We start from the raw sequence: 14,953 nt of genomic DNA on the forward strand, positions 1-14,953 counted from the left end.
CAGTTTTCTGGGTGGGCTTCTGACTAATTAGCTTGATGGTTAAGAGCACAGGCTCTGAACTCCAGTATACCTTGAGTTCCTGTTCTATTATACCACTTATTTATTTATATCTTGCACAGGCTTCTCAAGTCTCTAAACATTAGCTTCCTTAGCTGTAAGATATGGATAATATCTACTTCTTAGAAAAAGAGCCCTGGTGACATAATGATTAAGTCCTCAGCTGCTTACAGAAAGGTCTAAGGTTCAAACCTGAGGGAGAAATGACCTGGCAATCTGCAAGGATTGATTTTGACACATAATGACCCTGTAGGGCCGGATATTACTGCTCCAGAGTTTCCAAGGCTGTAGCCTTTATGGAACCAGACTGCCACATACTTCTGTCTTGTGGAGTGGCTTGTGGTTTCAAACTGCCGACCTCTCAGTTAGCAGCAGCAGGCTCTTAACCACTGTGTCACTGTGGCTCCTCTGCAAAGATTATAGCCTAGGAAACCTTACAGGGCAATTCTACTCCATCATCTAAGGTTGCTATGAGTTAGCATTGACTAGAGAGAAAATATGGTTATAATTTCATATCAAACCATCTGGCACATATTCTCCCAGCCTAGGTTTGCTCTGAGGAATAAATGACAATGAATGTTATATTGCCTGGAGTAGAAGTACAGAATATAGGTTGCCCCCCTTTTTTTGTAACTATATGTTAAAATATGGTTGAGATATCTGAGCTTTCTTTTGTTACCACAGAAAATTATTTGAACAGAATTGTGACAGAAGAATGATTACTTAAAGCTGACCTTGAAACTGATCTATCAAACATGTTGATAGGTTACAAAAGTAGTATAAATAGAAGATAACTGTTAAATCATCATTCAGTCTTTAAATAACTGAAAATAAATTAGAAATATATATTCAGTGCTCTCATATTTCCTACAATGTCTGCATTCAAAAGAAAGAACCAAAAAACAAACCAAGCCACTGAATTGATTCCAACTCACAGTGACCTCCACTGGGTTTCCAAGATAAATCTTTACAAAAGTAGATTGCCTCATCTTCCTCCCACAGAGTAACTGGTGAGTTTGAACTACCGACCTTCTGGTTAGCAGTCAGATGCCTTCCTTACCCACCAGAGCTAGAGCTCCTTTTTCAAAAGAAAGAGGGCTCTTAAAAGTTCTTCAAATATTTCCTGGAGTCATACAATTAAAAGGAATATAGTATTTGGAATAATTTATCAGACATCAAAAATGACCAAATCTTGCAGAATCATTACTAACACATTCTGTAATTTTTAGGATTGATATTTAAAATGCCAGGGTTATTGCTGGCAGAATGTAGATAGTGTTAGGAGCCTGAGGCCCTCCCAGTACCTTGTCTGGTCTGGAATGAGAGATCTAGCTGTTTGGTCAGTAAATGAATTATCTCCTATATTCCTAAAGATTCTTTAATATAGTCTTGATGCTTCTTTGATAATGAGAAAATTCATTTTCATTCTTTCCTTTACCTATTTGTCCAGTTTCCTGCTGGATCTTGGTTCTTGAAGATAAATTGCTGATTTCTGTGAAGATCAAAATAGAGCATTTATTTTGGTTCCCTGAACTTTAACATATATATGGCTATTAATGTATCCACATTGTTTGACATGAAAGTGTACTTCATTTCCAGATGGTCTCTGATACAACCTGGTGATCACAGTCTACCTCCCAGAGACACAGTGTCCTAGATATTTATACCTGGAAGACTTTATTTTCAAGAGTCTGTTTTAAATTTAAAACTTTGTGAAATTGACTTGGTGCTGAAATATGAATTGCTAAAGATTGGTTTTAAAGACTGATCATTACTACCTTGCTCTATGACTAATTTCATGGTTTTGTGGCTATGCTGCTTTACCAGCTTATGACCCAACCAAATTATTTAACCTTTCTGATTTTCAGTTTCCTTATCTATAAAATGGTGATCCTGCTGACAGATTTAACAATTTATATTTGCTTTAGAGAAATTAATTTTGAGTTGTTTCAGTGTTAATGACCTATATGAATGCAAGTATTAGGAAGGTGGCTGTGTATTGTAACCATGAAAGCAGTTGTAGAGGGAAGTGTTATATGTGTGTAACTCTACTTTTCTGGACAATCTGTGTTATTTTCATCTTTCTGGATCCAACTCAGAAGTAGATGTAAGACTCTGGTTTGAAGCTTTTTCCTACCACTACTCCCAAGGCAAAATTATGATTTATACCGATGCTCCTTTTGTAGTCAGAAAACTTTGGTTTCAAATCATTAGTAACTCTAGGCTTTCTATGTAGGACATATTAAGCTTAGTTACATATTAAGCTTATTTTTACTTAGGTTGCATGTTGAAGATCAATGAATATGAAAATTTCAAAGATGTTTTTTCTCACATTGCATGTAAGATTAAGAGAACATAAGTTGTTCATAGCAAAGGATATTCCTGTTGTTTGAAGTGCCTTTATGCGTTACCAAAGGTACTAGTCTGAGTTTCATTATTTAATAGTGACTATGATTTGGACACATTAAACTCTATAATTCATTTTCCTTGTCTATTTACCTAAGAAATGAAACATATTTTATAGGCTGTTTATGAATATTAAGTAAAGTGTACCTGTGTCCTACATGTTGTTGTTGTTGTCCTACATAGAAAGATTTTATTTTTTTCTTGTACTGGTATCAGAAGAGGAACCTTCTCCCCTGTACCATCAGTAGCCACTAATGTAAAGGAATATAATAATTCAGGGTCTGATGGAAATAGGAAGCAACTTAGTGATTTTAGTCTCAAAGAAGAAATATATGGGGAATAATAGAAAAGCTTAATGACACCTTGAGAAAACATCCAGACAAGTCTAACTGGAATGTGGAACATTCTGTAAAAGATCTGTCCTAGATTCTTCAATCAATGCCATTCGAACAGAGAAGGGGGAAGAAAAAATCGGAAACTTCTAGGTTAAAAGAGACATAAAGACCAAGTATGATGTATGAACCTTGATTGGATTGTAGCTTGAGGGAAAAGGTAATCAAAGATTTTCTTGAGATATTTAGAAAGTTTTGTGTACAGATTGGTTTATGAAATGCGTGAATTTGTTTTAGGTGTGATGATAGTATTGTAATTCTACAGAATTTTCTTATTCTTAGATGATACATGTGTCTTTTAGGGTCGAAGTGTAAAATGTCTGCAGTTTTCAAATGGCTTAACAACAAAAAACAAATGTGTATATGTATAGGGAGATGAACTAAATATGCCACAATAAAAATAATCATTGAATTTAGGTGGAAAACTCATAGCTCTTTGTATTACTATCTGTCAACATTTATGTATATATGAAATTTTTTATAATAGTTGGGAAATTAAAAAACAAATTTAGTTCAGTTTCTAAGTAATACCATATAATTATTTTCCTTCGCCCTCCTTGCAGCTTAAAAATACTTATTCAAAATAATTTAGTATCTTTTTGATAGAAGCTCAATTTTTCATGCCTCTTACTGTGATGGTCAAACGATTTAGATGGAGATTCTGTCCTTCTCTTTCACTTTTTCACTCTTACCACATACCTCTTCCCAATATATGCATGCATACTATGCTCTGAAATTATTAAATGCCAACTGCTTTGGGTTAGAACTTTAATAAGAATTTGATAATATGAGATCTATGGTTGTTAAAAGTAGGCCTCAAGAAGATAATGAGGAAAATGGTCAGGAATTTAACAATCAAAAAAAAACACAACAACCCAAACTCACTGCCATCAAGTTGATCCCGACTCATAGCAACTCCTCCTTGGGTTTCTAAGGTGGTATCTCTACAGAAGTAGATTGCCCAGTCTTCCTTCAGTGACAGTAAAAATATGTCCAGAGTGAGAAACCTTGTATAAGTGGCAGATACCTCTGTCAGGAGGTGTGGTGCAGTGAATTAATTTGGGATGGCTTTTCTAGCCATAATTTTGTAACTCCCACCAGACTACTGGGTGCGACCATGCAAATAAGGTGTGTAGAACTCTGATGTTGGGATTGGTTAGTTTTGTCACTCCACCAGGCTTAATATGAGCCTTCCTAGAGGCAGAAAAGGGGATTTCAGTGTCATCAAGAGAGAAGAGCTGGAGATGAAGTAGAATGCTTTCTTGGATTCCAGATCCCTGCACTGGACCTCTGCCTGGCAGAGAGATGGAGAGAGAGATAGAGAAAAACTCCTGGCAGGGAGAGACGCCTGGCAGAGAGAGAGAGAGAGAGAGAGAGAGAGATGCCTGGCAGAGAGGTGGTTGCAGTAGAACCAAGAGGCACAAGACAGAGCATGCTTACCTGGCTCACAAAATGAGAAAGCTGAGTGCCTTTAGGCAGGAGGCTTGCTGACAGAGCTGTGTGCACCTAGGTATACTTCTCGGCAGAGCTAAAAGAGCTTTGTAACTTGCCCAAGCAGGGCAGAGGCCAGGCCAAGAGGCAAAGGGCTAGAGAGGCATGTCTGAGTGTACAGCAGAGGGGAAACTGTCCTGATTGAAGAATTGTATCCTGAGCGTGTTCCTGAACCTGAATCATACATAGCCTGTTGCTTCCCTAATAAACCCCATAATTGTGAGTATTGTCTTTGTGTTCTATGTGGCCATTACAACAAGTTATTGAACCCAGCAGAGAAGTTGTAAGTGCCATGGAGGGGGGATGGTTGGTGTCAGAATTGATAAAAGGCTGGATGGAGGGTGGCGGCGGCATGTCTGGCCTCATAGGAATAAGCCTTGGGCTGTTGATGGAGATTCTCTTTTCCTTTTGTGAAGTTAGAAGAGGTCAGAAGATGCCAACCCCATGCCTTTTTTTGCAGGAGATGTATGGGAAATCTTCTAGGAGGAAGTGACGTTATTGTTAGATGCCATAGAACCGCTTCAGTCTGATAGCCAGCCCTATGTACAACATTGCTCAGTCCTGCATCATCCTCACTATTATTGCTATGTTTAAGGAGGTGATAGTTGAGCTAATTCTTAAAGGACTAGTGAGTTAGGTAGGTGGATAAGATATACATATTTGTATCTTTATTTTGTAATGCTGTATACAGTTATTATACTTGTTTAATTTTCTGTCTTTTCCTCTAGACCCTACCCCAGAGGGTGAAAATTGCTGAACAGGGCTACAGTTAATGGATATATGTAATGTAAAAGGAACAGCATTTGAAGGGGGAGAAAAAAGAAATTTTTGCTGTTTTTGAATTAGTATTCAAGTATATGATTTGCTTTCTGATTTAATTTCAAAGAAAATGACCACAAACTTGAGTAACTTGATATGTACACTTTAGTGTTTGGAGATGTATATTAATAAAGATAACAATATCTTAGAGTTGGGAGGGTGAAAAAAATCTTCAATATTACAGTGGTTTGTGGTCCTTCAAAATTCAACCCTACATTTCAAACATCTTACTCTTTAATATTTAATTATTCTCTTTGGGAAGAAACTAAATTTAATTTAAATTTTTTTAAGTTTTTCTCCTTGAGGGAATGATAATGGAAGAATAAAAATGAGAAACACTGCTCTAGTCTATGAATTCACTGAGTCAGGGATTGTATCCATTTAACACACTATGGTACTCCCAACATACAACATATTGTATGATTCTGTTGTTTGTTCCCATCAAGTTGATTCTGATTCATGGTGACCCCATACGTGCAGGGCAGAACTGTTGCATAATGTTTTCAAGGCTGTGTGTGACCTTTCAAAAAGAGATCACCAGGCCTGTCTTCCAAGGTCTGGGTGGGTTTGAACCACCAGCCTTTCAGCTGGTAGTCAAGTACTTAATCATTTGTGCCACCCAGTTGCCTAACGTTTTATGTAGTAATCTGACATTTAGTATACATTCAATAAATTTTCATTTATTTATTCATTATTTACAAAAAGTGAGGAAGAGTGTCCATGTGGAGGAACTAACATGCTCACAGGTACAAGAAAGTGTGGCACATTTGGGAGCTTCATTCATCCACTGAAGTTGGAAAGTAGGCTGAGTACCGGGGGTGGGGTGTAGCAGGGGACAAGGATTGAAAAGTGTATAGAGTCTTGAGGAGCCCTGCTCATGAACTTGGACTTTCAGATGAAGATAAGAGGAAAATTAGAGTTGGAGGTTTTAAGTAAAAGGATGAGTAAGTATGTAGTAGGTGTCTGGGACGAGTGAAACACGCTATGCAGAAGATGTGTTAGAGGAACAAGACTGGGTGCATGGAGACCAATGAAAAGAATTTTATGAAAATCTGGGTAATAAATAATAAGTCTGAATGAGGAGTGTTCTGGTGCCGCTCTGACAAGAATATGCCACAAATGGGAGACCTTAACAAACTGGAGTTTATTCTTACAATTTGGAGGCTTTAAGTCCAAGTTCCAAGTGCCAGGCTCTGGAGGCTGGGTGAAAGCCCCTCAACCTTAGGGTCAAGCTCTGCGTCCTGCTCCTGGCCCACTGGAGCAAGAGGCATTTCTTCACTCAGACAGCTGCTGGCTGCTGAGGCTGAGAAGCCCCAAGGTTGACAAGTAAAAGGCACAGTCCCGATGTTACCAAACCGCATGGCAGGCCATTAACTTAATTTAGGTCCATTGTAAATCCCAAGGTCAGCAGAGCATAGCAGGCTGCTGAGCAACAACACAGCTATATGCAGGGTCCAAGAGTGTCATAAGCTAACTACTATCCCCAAGGCTTCTCCTTATATACAGGAAGCAGACCATATCCCAAAGGCAGCTATTCAGCTTCTTGTGGTAGATCCTACCATGAAGTTGATCACCAGTCTCATCATGGGGAATAACTACCACTAGCTGCCCAGCCACTCAATCAGGCCCAGCTAAGTTGACATACAAACATATAACTACCACAAGCAGCTAGAGGGAGATTAATTGATTAATTAAATATAAATTATGAGATAGAGTTGACAAAACTTGGAGTAGTGGATGGACATGAAGCATAGGAGACTCCCCAAGTGTATGAATTAGGTAACTTGCTGAACAGTCAATGGGTGGTTCTAAGTAACGTAAGAGCAGTGCAAGGAGAGGGGAAAAGTAATGTACGTAAAGAATTCAGTTTTGTATTTGAAAATGTTTTGGCTTCAAATATTCTAATATAACCTTTGTTTTCTGATTTAGTTAGAAAGAAAATGACCATGAACTTGAGTTACCTAATAGATGTACTTTAGATTTTAAGGTTAGGTGTTTATGTATTAATAAGAGAAAAATAATTTGTAGAATTATAGTTTTGAGGCTCATTTCAAGCCTCAGTAACACCGAGATCTGCATATGACTCTCTGCTGCCCTTTGGTGGCAGAAGATGTGCTAACAACAAGGAGAAAGAAATGGAAACATTCTCTGTCTTTTTCTCCAAACATCTTAGGTTATACTCATGACAGCTAAAACTTTTTTGAAGTTAATATGGCCATGTTAATGTGATGATTGGCTATCTAGCATCTCAAGTTGGAATTTCAAGTTAAAGGAATTTGTTTTATTTCTGTAAGTTAGACCAGAAAGGAAATGTGTTGATTTTGACTCTGCTGTTAGATTTTTTTTTTTACATTAGCATGTATTTTAATTTCTAGTTTTTAAAATTAAATGGTTATAATATTACTTTTAACCTTACTTTAATTTTATCCACTTACTGAATTCAAATAAATAGCTAATTCAAATAAATAGCTGATCCTTAACCTGTTTTTATAGAACATTTGCTTTCTTTTACCAAAAGACAGTTCATTTTGGTAGAATTCTTCTGGAGTTATTAAATGTGTTTTCCAGTGCAGGCAATTAATTCTCTGTTATCTTGTTATAGTTCATAAAGCAGATGATGGTTTTTTACTTATAATAAAGTATGACTTTTATTTCTTACTTACTTTTGAAGCCTAATGTCTTAATTGGCAGAAATTTTGTGATTTTTTTAACTTCGTAAAATGCTTTCCAGACAAGCTCCGAAGAAGTATGCCTAATCTAGCCCGAATGCCAAGTGCAACCACCATTAGTAGCAGCGTTAGTTCTCCAGTCACCGTGAGAAACAGTCAGAGTTTTGACTCAAGCTTGCATGGAGCTGGAAGTGGAATTTCAAGGATACAATCTTGTAGTAAGTACAACTTTTAATTTCTTAATTTTTAACTAATTATAACCCATTAAATATATTTTACTATCCATTTCTTCTTTTGACTTGCAAGGACACTAAAGGAAACATTTCTTCCTGTCTTCTATCTTATTTTTTGTGTTTCACCATTACAATTGAGTAGTGTCTTCACCAGGGCCAATGTTAACAATGAATGATAAGAATAAATTATATGTAATCATTTGTATTTAAGCATAGTATTAGACGTACTAAATTGTGGTTAATTTAGCCACTAAAATTTCCCCCCGCCAGAGCCTTCTCTTCCTGGCTAACTATTTCTAACATAGCCTTATTTTTGCTACTTGTATTCTGAATAAAGCACACTTACTTTAATGGGCCATTACTTTGGTCCCGGTTTTCACCAGTTCATAGGCTTTTTTTTTTTTTTTTTCCCCAAAATGAAGTGAATTTTAATGTGTCCTTAAAGTAGTTTTACCTACTCCGTTTTAGCTTACCATACAATCCATTGTTCATTTTCTGTATGTTCTACTCAGCTGTGAGGTGGTCTTCAAAATGTTAAGCATAACATTCATATGTTTTCACTTTGAGAGCGAGAACGTGGTTCCTACAGAATATTTCCCTTATTTCTACTTAGCTGTCAATATAGCCTGTTGGGATAAGTCAAACTCCCATGTTAAAATTTTCATGGTTGTTGGAAAGGATCTTACCAATGATTTGTCAGCAAGTAGAAGTTTTCTCTGTCACAAAGCTAAATGAGAACAGAACTGTGGCAGAATCTTACCTAGACCTCACACTGAACTTTTTAATACTGTATACATATATGAACATTCCTGTGCATAGAGTTCCCTGTGTGTACTTAACTAAAAGTAATTTTTGAGATTTTATTTTATTTTATTTTTATTCTAGTTTGGGTGAAACTTTACAGAACAAATTAGTTTTCCATTCAACAGTTTATACATTAAAAATATATATATCCCACTTTATGGATATTTATACTTTTTTTTTTTAAATATCCTACTTTGTGAATATCCACCAGCCACTCCTTGAAAGTAAGATTGGGCAATCTACTTCCATAGTGATACTGCCTCGGAAACCCAAGGAGGGGTTGCTATGAGTTGGATCTGACTTGACGGCAGACATGAATGATGACTTTGTGGGTGCTCCTGTAGGTGACAGTGTGCTAGTTGTAGGCTTTTTTCTTTCTTTTTTATTGTCTTCCCCTTCACCCAAGTTAATATGCATCTTCTTCTAGTTAGTGGTTTACCCTCTTTTCCCCTCCCACCCCTGGTAACCATCAAAGAACATTTCTTTTTGTGTGAAACCTTTTTCTTTAATTTTTGTAATAGTGGCTTCATATAATAGTTGTTCTTTTGTGATTGACTAATTTCACTCAGCACAATGTACTGAAGTTTCATCTATGTTATGAGATGTTTTACAGATTGATTGTTGTTCTTTAATGTGGTGTAGTATTCCATTGTGTGTATGTACCATGGTTTGTTTAACCATTCTTCCGTTGATACACAGGTTATTTCCAGCTTTTTTCTATTGTAAATAATGCTGCTATGAACATGGATGTGCATATATTTGTTTGTGTCATGGATCTTATTTCTCTGAGATATATACCTGGTAGTGGGATTGCTGGATCATACGGTATTTCTATTTCCAGGTTTTAAAGTAAGCACCATAACATTTTTCAGTATTTATACCATTTTACAGTCCCAACTTCAGTATATAAGTGTTCAATCTCTGTACACCCTCACCAGCATTTGTTGTTTTCTGTTTATTTTAACTTTGTTATTAGTGCTGGAGTGACATGATATCTCTCTGTTTTGATTGAGGAGTCCCTGGGTAGCTCAGTTGGTTGATGCGCTCACTGCTAATCAAAAGGTTGGAGGTTTGAGTCTACTCAGAACACCTGGGAAGAAAAGCCTGGCAATCTACTTAAGGAGTTGTGGTGGCACAGTGCATAAGACATTTGGCTTCTAACCAGAAGGCCAGCATTTCAAACCCACCAGCCACTCCATGGGAGGAAGATGAGCCAATGTACTTTGATAAAGATTTACAGCTTTGGAAACTCAGTGGGAGTTGCTATGAGTCAAAATCGACTCGATGATAGTGGGTTTTGTTTGTTTTTTGTTTTTTTATTGGCTACTGCTTATGAGCATTTCTTCATGTGTTTGTTGGCTATCTAAATGTCATCTTTGGTGAAGTATCTGTTTATATCCTCTCTGCATTTTTAATTGGATTATTTTGTCTTTTTGTTAAGATGTTGAAGTTCTCTATAAATTTTAGAGATTAGCCCCTTCTCTGATATGTCATTGCCAAATATTTTTTCCTAGTGTGTGGGTTCTCTCTTTCTTCTTTTGGTGAAATCTTTTGATGTTCATAAGTGTGTAATTGTTAGGATGTCCTAGTCATGTATTTTGTATATTGGTGTTTGTGCATTTTCACTTATGTTCCATAGTGTATTTATGCCATGTATTAGGGCCCCTAAGTTTGTTCCTGTTTCTTCTTTGATGGTTTTTGATCCAACTTGAGTTCATTTTTGTATATGGTGAGAGATAGGAATCCTGTTTCATTTTTCTGCCAGTGGATATCCAGTTTGCCAGCAGCATTTATTAAAGAGACCACCTCTTCCCCATTTAATGATTTTTGGCTCTTTGTCAAAGATCAGCTGTCCATAGGTAGAAAGATTTACTTCTGGGTTCTTAGTTCTGTTCCATTGATCTAAGTGTCTGTCATTGTACCAGCCCTAGACTGTTTTAACTACCATGGCTGTAATAGTAGGTTTTGAGATATGGGAGTGCAAAGTCTCCTACTTTGTTCCTCTTTAGTAGTGCTTTACTTATCAAGGGTCTGAATATATAAGGTTGGTGATTAATTTTCAGATTCTTTTAAAAAATGATCATGGACTCTGGATTAGGATTGTATTACATCTGTAGATCACTTTGAGTGATATCGACATTTTCACAATGATAAGTCTTTCTATGCCTGAGGGTGGTTTATTCTACCATGTGTGTAGGTCTCTTTTGGTTTCTTGTAAGGAGCTCTGGTGATATAGTGGTTAAGGCATTTGGCTGCTAACCATAAGGTCAGTGGTTCAAACCCATCAGCTGTTCCACAATGAAAGATGAGGCAGTCTGCTTCCGTACAGATTCATAGTAACCTTCATTGGGTTTCCAAGGCTGTGAGTAGAAATCAACTTGATGGCAGTGAGTTTTGGTTTCCTGTAGTAGTGTTTTGTAGTTTTCTTTGTATAGGTCTTTGGTCTCTGGTTAGATTTAATCCTCAATACTTTATCTCTTGGGTGGTTATTGAAAATGTTATAGTTTTCCTAATTTATTTTCAGAGCTCTCTTCCTTAGTGTAAGAAACCTGACTGATTTTTGTTTGTTGATCTTGCACCCTGTCACTTTGCTGAAACTTTCAATTAGCTCCAATAATTTTCTTGTTCAGTCTTTTGGATTTTCTATGTATTGGATCATATCCTCTACAAATAGAGATAGTTTACTTCTTCTTTGCCAATTTATATGCCTTTTATTTCTCTTTCTTGCTTTACTGTTCTGGCTAGGACTTCCTACAGAATATTGAACAAGAGTGGTGATAAAGGGCATTCTTGTCTGGTACCCATTTGTAAAGGGAATGCTTTAGGCCTCTCTCCATTGAGAATAATGATGGCTATTGGTTTTGTATATATGCCTTTAATTTTGCTGAGAAATTTCCTTTCTATTCCTATTTTGTTCAGTGTTTCTTTAATCAGGAATGAGTGTTGGATTTTGTCAAATGCTTTTTTTGTCTCTGTTGATAAGATCATATAATGATGTTCCTTTATTTTATTTATGTGATGGATTACATTGATTGTTTTCCTAATGTTGAGTCATCCTTGCATATCTGGTATGAATTCCACTTGGTCATGATGTATTATTTATTTATTGATTGATTCTATTGGCTAAGATTTCATGGAGAATTTTTGCATCTATGTTTATGAGGGATATTGGACTAAAATTTAAATCTTTTTTTGGGGGGGTGTCTTTGACTGGCTTTGGTATCAGGGTTATGCTTACTTCATAAAATGAATTTGGGAGTATTCCTTCCTTTTCTATATTCTGAAAGAGTTTGAGTAGAATTGGTGTCAGATGTTCTCTGAATGTTGAATAAAATTCATCAGAGAAGCCATCTGGGCCAGGACTTTTTTTCTTTCTTTTTTTTTTAATGACTTGTTCAATTTCTTCTTTTATTGGAGGTCAATTTTCTACCTTAGTCTGTGTTAGTTTAGGTAAGTTGTATGTTTCTAGAAAGCTGTCTGTTTCTTCTGGGTTTTCAAATTTGTTGGAGTAGAGTTCTTCATAGTATCCTTTTTATTTCAGTTGGCCTCTTGTGAGGTTACCCTTTTCTTATTTATGTTATTTGCATCTTCTCCTTCTTTTCCATTTGCCTGTGATTTGTCGATTTTATTAATCTTTTCAAAGAACCAACTTCTAGTCTTGTTGATTCTCTGTGTTCTGCTTCATTTACTTCTGCGCAAATCTTTTATTCTGGTGACTTATTTTGCTGCTCTTTTCCTAATTGTTAGAGACGTGGGCTAAAGTGTTGACTTTTGGCTCATTCTTTTTTTTTAATGAGTGCATTAATTGCTATAAATTGCCCTCTAGGCATTGTTTTTGCTGTGTTCCAAAGATTTTGGTATGCTGCGTTTTCATTCTCTTCTGAGTCAAGGAATTTTTTAAATTTCATTTTTTTTTTTTTATTACCCAGTAATTTTTTAAGTAGGGTATTATTCAGTTTCTATGTGTTTACTTCTTTTCCCTTAATCTTCCTATTGTTGAGTTCTAACTTTATAGTTTTGTGAGCTGAGAAGATGTTTTCCAGTATTTAAATGTATAGAGGCTTGCTTTGTGGCATAATATGTGGTTTGTGTTCCAAGTGCTCTGGAAAAAATAATGTGTACTGTGTGGTTGTTGGGTGAAGTGTTCTGTATATGTAGATTAAGGTTAAGTTGGTTGATTGTGTTGTTTAGTTCTTCTATGTCTTTGTTAAGTTTCTTTCTAGTTCTGTCACTCATTGAAAGTGGTGTATTAAAGTCTTCTATTATTGTGGAGTTGTCCAATTCTCTTTTCAGTTCTGGTAAAGTTTGATTTATGTATTTTGGGGTTCTTGCATTGAGTGTATAGACATTTATTTTGGTTATGTCCTTTGTTTGATTCACCTTTAATCATTTTATAATGTCTTTCCTTGTGTCTTATGATAGTTTTTGTCTAAATGTCTATTTTATCAGAAATTAATATTGCTACTCCTGCTTTATTTGATTGTCATTTGCTTGATATATTTTTTCTAACCTTTGATTTTTAGTCTATTTTTTTGTCTTTGTATCTAAAATGTGTCTCTTGTAAACAGCATGTTGATGGGTCATGTTTTCTTATCCATTCTGCAACTCTTTGTCTCTTGATTGGTGAATTTAATCCATTTGTATTCAGTGTAATTATTTACAACTATGAATTTATTGCTGTCATTTTGTGTTTTTTGTTGTACTATTGCTAATTTCTTTGTTCCATGTAATTTTCTTTGCTGTGCTCATTTTGTTTGTAGATTTTCTTATAATTTCCTTCTTTGCTATTATTTTAGCGTTTGATAAATATTTATGATTTTCCTCTTTTTTATTTAGATGAGGTTGATTAATTTTCTTTATGGTTATCTTCTAATTTATTATTTTCTTCCCAAGTTTAAAACAATATGTTATATTTTAAAATCACATTGACTTCCTCGATTTGGAAGTTTTGTAACTACACTATTTATTCCCTCTTTTTGCTTGTAGTTATCCTCATTTACATACTGATTTCTCTGATTCCCTGTTTTCAGTCTTGTAGGTTTATGTTATTTGGGACACTTATGTAACAGGGTTGGTTTCTGGGTGATGTTGTCATGTGTTTTAATCTCAGTTGTCTTCTGTTGTTGGTTCTCTGTCCAAAGGACTGCCTTTTATTAGCATCTTTTGTAAGGTTGGTCTGGTTTTTACAAATTCCTTTAATTTCTAGTTGGAAATGTCCTAATTTTGCCATCATATTTGAAGGACAGTTTTGTTGGTTGGCATTTTTTCTTTCAGTGATTTATATATGTTATCCCATTGCCTTCTCACCTGTGTGGTTTCTGCTGAAAAATCAGAGCTTAGTCTTATTGGTTGTCCTTTGTTGATAACTTTTTGTTTTTTCTGTGCTACTTTCAGGAGTCTTTCTTTTTCTTTGGTTTTGGAAAGTTTGATTGTGATATGTCTTAATGATTTTCTTTTGGAGTTTATTCTGTTTGGGATGCATTGAACTTCTTGAATGTATATCTTCTTGTCTTTCATCATATTCAGGAAGTTGTCTTCCCACAAATCTTCAACAATTTCCCTTGTGGTTTTATTTGTCTCTTTCTGTTCTGAAATTCTGATTACACATAAGTTATTCTTCTTGATGGTGTCCTCTGTAAGTCTTAGGCTTTTTTTTTCCCCCTAATTATTCTTCTAACAAAGTAGTTTTGAGAGATTTGTGTTCAGTCTCATTAGTTCTATTGTTCCATTAATTCAGTTCTACTGTTGTGGTCTTTCAATGTGTTAATCTATTTCTGAAATGTATTTTAATCTTGTGAATTTTCATTTGCTGTTTTAGTCTGGTTTCTAATTTTTCATTTATTTTGTCAGTTTGTTCTTATATTGTTTTCCTTCAAGAGTTTTGTCTGTATCTTTCTTGATTCATTCAGTGTTTTCCTTGATCTGTCCATTTAAGGTATCTAAGTATAATTTGGGAGCTCTGGTAGCATAGTGGCTAAGGCACTTGACTGCTCACCAGATGGCTGGCAGTTCAAACCCATCAGCCACTCCTCGGAAGGAAGGTTGGGCAATCCTACTTCCGTAGTGATGCTGCCTCGGAAAC

The 14,953-nt window shown here is 35.8% G+C and overlaps 1 protein-coding gene across 1 annotated transcript in view; it reads left to right on the forward strand.

Moving 5' to 3' along the window:
- SLAIN1 (SLAIN motif family member 1) overlaps positions 1 to 14,953 on the forward strand; it is a 119,373-nt gene that overhangs the window by 82,914 nt on the left and 21,506 nt on the right. Inside the window, exon 5 of the mRNA XM_007941509.2 lies at positions 7,897 to 8,052. Coding sequence (XP_007939700.1) covers positions 7,897 to 8,052 — 156 coding nt within the window. The remainder of the gene's footprint in view (positions 1 to 7,896; positions 8,053 to 14,953) is intronic.

The sequence above is a fragment of the Orycteropus afer genome, unplaced genomic scaffold, assembly GCF_000298275.1.
Source record: "Orycteropus afer afer isolate SDZICR_OR568_19922 unplaced genomic scaffold, OryAfe1.0 scaffold00081, whole genome shotgun sequence".
NCBI lineage: Eukaryota > Metazoa > Chordata > Mammalia > Tubulidentata > Orycteropodidae > Orycteropus > Orycteropus afer.